This window comes from Gavialis gangeticus, unplaced genomic scaffold (assembly GCF_001723915.1).
Source record: "Gavialis gangeticus isolate Ggan-Ray unplaced genomic scaffold, GavGan_comp1, whole genome shotgun sequence".
NCBI classification, from domain to species: Eukaryota; Metazoa; Chordata; order Crocodylia; family Gavialidae; genus Gavialis; species Gavialis gangeticus.
In genome coordinates this window covers 1,929,784-1,935,727 of record NW_017728995.1, presented here as the reverse complement: position 1 = coordinate 1,935,727, position 5,944 = coordinate 1,929,784, and the positions used below count along the sequence as shown (strand labels likewise).

Below are 5,944 nucleotides of genomic sequence, written 5' to 3'. Positions count from 1 at the left end.
TCCCCCCACATCTTAGTGTCATCAGCAAACTTGAACAGGGTGCTTTGCACCCCCTCGTCCAAATCACTGATGAAGATATTGAACAGTGCAGGCCCAAGGACCGAGCCCTGTGGGACCCCACTTCCCACGTCCTTCCAGGTCGAGAAGGACCCATCCACTACCACCCTCTGGGTGCAACTCTCTAACCAGTTGGTGACCCATTGGACTGTATGGGTGTCTACGCCACAGTCCCCCAGAAATTAATCACAGTTCAGCATATAGTAGATACAGAATAGTGCAAAAAACCTGACTATAAATCTGTGCTACACGGTAACTGTAATTTAATCATTCCTAATAAGATTGCTGGTTGAAGCTAATTTATCTCTGACCAGAATAGCTACAGATTATGAATGAGGTGCTAAGATTTCAGTTTAACTATAGTACAATGTAAATACCCTTAACAACAATCATCTGGACTTACATTCTGGGATCTAGTTTTTGGACAAAAAGAATTCTACACTTCCTATGCTGAGACTTGTTTTCCAGCAACAAGTTTAAGTAAAAGCCAGATTGCCAATTATATGAACAACTTGCAATAATTTTGAAACACACAACTTTAGAACTACTTCTAAAAATAAAAAGGACAGAGATTTTTAATATATAATTGAAAAAGATTCAGACAGTTAATGGTATTAGAATAACTACAGATTCATTGACAGTTTTAAGCTATACTGTAAAATTGAAAGAGATGAGCTTCAGGTGAATGGGTAACTCAGTGTTGCAGAACTTCTAAGCTTTGCAGGGAGAGAACTGAGATTTAGGCAAAATATGCCCTTTAAGTTGTGATGTGTAGAGTATTTATTATGATGGCTAACTGAGTTTTTGAGAGAGGTATGCCTCTCAGTGGGTTATCTCCTTTATTCATGCCTTTTTCTCTCTTCAACCCACATTCCCCCTTTTTAGTAGTGTCCTCTTCTTTCCTCCCCTTTTCCCTATCCTTTGTATTTAAATTACTTTATTCCTTTCAATGTAGTACCCCTGCTCTCTCTGCAAATTCATACATAGTATCTAACAAAATAGGACATAGTCTATAAACCTCACGTCTGAGAATGAGTTCGTTTATAAGGTGCCACATTACCTTACCTTCTAATTTTTTATTCACATATTGTAACACTTACTAGTTAGTCTAAAATAGTTGAAATGAGAGTGAATAGGAAGGAGAATTATGACTTCAGAAAAAAGGCAAAACTAAGAAAATAGTTGCAATATTTTCACAACACTTGAAAATAGCATAATTATTTAGCATGCATAATTTTAAGAAGTTCCCAAAAGATCCGTTAGGAAACTAAAATTTTCTTATGTCTGGCAAGCACGTAAGATTGTCTAAATCCTGCCACTATGCAACCTTTTTGAAGGCCAATATGTCACCCCGATTTCATATCTGAAAACCAGTAAACAAGGTTGTCCATTTAAAATTAAATCTCCCTGGAAATTCAACAGCAAGATAAAGCAACACTGAGGCCCCCTCTACATGTTACAGGTATTGCGCAATTAACTGGTTAAAAGCACAGTTACCTTAAGACCAGCTACATGTGTAAAGTACCCACCATGCTATAAAAAAGCTCCAACCAGCTATAAAGTTAGACTGAAAAAATGTGTTCTATACTAACTTTATAGCTGGTTGGTATCCAGCTGTATTTTAAACATAAAGCAGGGTATCCCCTGCTGCTAAGAGCCCAGCAACTGGCCGGGTTCCCAGCCACAGGGGTATATCGTGTGCAGCTGGAGCTGGGAGTCTGGCAACTGAGGGGACACTCAGCCCCAGCAGCTGCTGACGCTGGGTCCCGCAGTAGCGGATGCTAGGTGCTGGGACCCAACTGAGTCCCAGCTACCAGGGGGATGAAGCTGCCCTGGGGGTGCATGAAACCACTGAGACTGGGAGATTGTAGTAGCTATGATTCCCCAGCCCTGGGAGTTTCATGCACCCTGAGGCAGGGAATTCATAATTGCCATGACTCACTAGTCCCCAGGGGTGCATGAGGTGGTGTCATGGCTGGGAGTCCCTCAACTGACTTCTTGCCAGTGTGGGAGGAGCCTGGGATTGGGATCTCCCTGCCCCACCAAAAGGTGCAATGGGATCTAATGCACAACCCCACAATTGCACCTCCTGCAATGTGTGGTATTGCATAAGGTGCAATTGCATGGATCACACATTAGATCTCATTACACCTTTTCCTGCACATGTAGAGGGTGCCTGATAACTTGTTCTTCAGTGTTTGTCTGATTTTTTTTCATATTGCATTGTAGCATTCACTTACTGTTAAGAGATAAATGATTTATAAACCTGGAGTTGGTTATGGTTACTGCCAGCCCTTCGGTATTTAGGTGTTATTCCTTCCCCTGCCCCCTAACACAGTTCTGGCATCCCTTAGTATATGTATTAAGTTATAACTTTATTTTTTGATTGTTAGAAAAGATATTATATAAAATAAACTGTTGAAAAATGAAACTGAAAATAGAAATTGGCTTGAAAAAATATTAACCTGGAGCGTGAAAACAACATGGGGTGGGGGGAATTTAGCCAGATATACTAGAAAATAAATCTAGTAAGCATCAGAAAAACAATTCCACCCGCAAAGTGAGGAATTCTCAATAAAGCAGGGATAACTCTTACCATTTACTGTATACTATGGAATACATCTTAGAGATAAAGTTCATCATTCATGTAGTAGGTGGAATGGAAAGACAAGAAAACAACAATACCGAAGTAACAGGAGGACCTAAGCCTGTCAAAAAATAGCAAATTGTAGCCGTGGAAACTTGCAGCCCAATTTAAATAGCTCAGACAGAATGATTTTGCAATGGCATGTTACACCATGTGCTCCTCTAGTTGAAGGGGTAGTAGGAAAACAAAAACATAATCATACTCTTCTTATCCATGCCTGATCCCGAGTTCTGTTTTCAGCCTCCTGTGGTAATTAGTGCTTGATGTTAGGGCAGAAATCAAGGTGATCTGCAAAACCAGTGCGGAGGATATCCCCAGGTACTAGTATGGAGTGTAACAGAGAGCTCTTAAGTTGTTTTGCACACAACTCTGCATTTTGGCTGCACTTGCTGGCCTGGCCTCCAAGGTCTGGATGTCTTTTCTAGTGATCTCAGAATCCAAGTTTGATGATTATTATAATACATAGCAATTTTTCCCCCAGTCTTTTGAGGAGGGAGAGGGCTGAGGTTTGAGTGGCTTAGTGGAAAGATTAAATAGGTCTAATTGTCAGGAAGGATATAATGATATTGATTTTTCCCCCCATGTTGTCTAAAATTTTGGATATACATCTGTCCAGATCATAGGCTTATGGTTTATTTTAATGCAAATACAAAGCTTCTAGATCCAGAAAAACCCTACAGCATATTCATCAACTTATGTCCATGTTACTTTGTATCTTCTGTTAAGCTTAGTGTTCTTCTTTAGCATGTAATTACATATCCATCTTTTTTCTTTCACTAGAATGGGAAGTCGAATCCATGTTTATCCCAATGGGTCCTTGTTTACTGAGGCAGTTACTGAAAAGGATGCAGGTGATTATGTGTGTGTGGCAAGGAACAAAATTGGAGATGACCTGATACTGATGAAAGTAATTGTGACAATGAAACCTGCCAAGATTGACCAAAAACAATACTTTAAAAAGCAGGTGCCATATGGTAAAGATTTCAAAGTGGACTGCAAAGCCTCTGGGTCACCTGAGCCAGAAATATCCTGGAGTTTACCCGATGGCACAATGATCAATAACGCGATGCAAGCTGACGACAGTGGACGTAGGTCTCGGAGATACGTTCTTTTTGACAATGGAACTCTCTATTTCAGTAAGGTTGGAATAGCTGAAGAGGGAGACTATACTTGCTATGCCCAAAATACTCTGGGAAAAGATGAAATGAAGATACACATTACAGTGGTAACAGCTGCACCTCGTATAACACAGAATCACAAGACCTACATTAAAATAAGAGCTGGAGATACTGCAGTATTTAATTGCGATGTTGTTGGAGAACCCAAGCCAAAAATCTTTTGGCTGCTACCTTCCAGCGATATGATCTCAACTTCAACCGATAGATATTTGCTGCAGGCTAATGGATCGTTGTCAGTCAGTAAAGTCAAACTGCTGGATGCTGGCGAGTACATATGCGTGGCTCGTAATCCTGGTGGAGATGATACAAAACTTTATAAACTGGATGTTATTTCCAGGCCACCTTTAATAAACGGTTTGTATACAAACAAAACAGTTATTAGAGCAACAGCAGTGAAGCACTCAAAGAAGCAAATACACTGCTGGGCAGAAGGGACTCCTTCCCCTCATATTATGTGGATTATGCCTGACAATATTTTCCTAACAGCTCCATACTATGGGAGCAGAATAACAGTACACAAAAATGGGACACTTGAGATCCGGAATGTAAGACCTTCAGACACAGCAGATTTTATCTGCGTGGCACGAAACGATGGTGGAGAAAGCGTATTGGTTGTGCAGCTAGAGGTATTAGAAATGCTAAGGAGGCCAATGTTCAGAAATCCATTCAATGAAAAAATAATAGCAAAACCTGGGAAAATTACTGTATTAAATTGTTCAGTTGATGGAAACCCTCCCCCTGAAATCATCTGGATGTTGCCCAATGGCACACGGTTTTCTGACGGGGCCAGAATTTCTCGGTTTTATACAGGAAGTAATGGTACCCTCATCATTTATAATCCTTCCAAGGATGATGCAGGAAAATATCGCTGTGCAGCCAGAAATAAAGTTGGCTATATTGAAAAGCTGATCATCTTGGAGGTTGGCCAGAAGCCCACTATTCTTTTTTATTCAAGAGGACCAGTAAAAAGTATTAGTGGGGAATCATTATCTCTTCATTGTCTTTCTGATGGAAACCCCAAGCCAAACACCATATGGACAGTACCAAGTGGCTATGTCATAGATCGGCCTCAAATTAACGGAAAATACATATTGCTTGAAAATGGTACTTTAGTTATCAGAGAAACAACCATTCATGATAGAGGAAACTATGTGTGCAAGACTCAGAACAATGCTGGTGACTCATCTGCAACAATCCCTGTGATAATCGTAGCCTTTCCCCCACGGATTACAAACAGACCACCACAAAGCATAAGAACAATGGTTGGTGCAGCAGTTCAGCTCAACTGTATGGCACTAGGGATACCAAAACCAGAAATTACATGGGAGCTACCTGACCATTCAGTGCTTTCCACAGCTAGTAGAGGCCAACCATCCGGAAGTGAACTGCTTCACCCACAAGGGACATTAGTCATCCAACATCCAAAGCCATCAGATTCTGGCATGTACAAGTGCACAGCTAAGAATCAGGTTGGCAGCGATTTCACAATAACATATATTCAAGTAATCTGAAATGAGAAAAATACTCTGAACAATTGTTAAAGGTTACATCTGGACTGAGTTTATTTTTGGAAAAAGTTTAATCAAAGGCAGCCATAAGCTTGTAAGTGAACCTGAACACATTCACAGTATTCAGTTTACAACAAACATGCAAAAAAGAAAGACTTGGAGTGGAGGAGGGAAGGGAAGTCTTGCATTATAAAACAGCATTGATTTCTTCAATGACTAATGGACTTAAACAAAATCTAACTTAAGGCACTTTTATTTTGCCAAGAAGCAGTATCAAACTGCTTTCCAGAAAATGTAACTGAAAGTCTTCAGTTAAGGAAGGAGATTTTTTTATATTGGTTTTTTACTGCCCATTTTGTATCATTGTTATAAGCATGGCAAACATTCAAAAGTATTTAAAAATAGAAGAACAGATTTTATTGTGATTTAAAATTACCTTATTGACATGTATGAATATTTTGTAATTCTTTTATAAATATTTCATAGAAAACAAGTATTGAGCTATTTTTAATAATATGACTTATTCTTTTACACTTGAATTTTTCTTCTTTGTT

The 5,944-nt window shown here is 39.5% G+C and overlaps 1 protein-coding gene across 1 annotated transcript in view; it reads left to right on the top strand.

The window, feature by feature from the left end:
- IGSF10 (immunoglobulin superfamily member 10) overlaps positions 1–5,944 on the top strand; it is a gene marked incomplete at its 5' end in the record, with an annotated part of 28,212 nt that extends 22,268 nt beyond the window's left edge. Inside the window, one exon of the mRNA XM_019503029.1 lies at positions 3,485–5,944. Within this exon, the coding sequence (XP_019358574.1) occupies positions 3,485–5,393 (1,909 nt within the window). The remainder of the gene's footprint in view (positions 1–3,484) is intronic.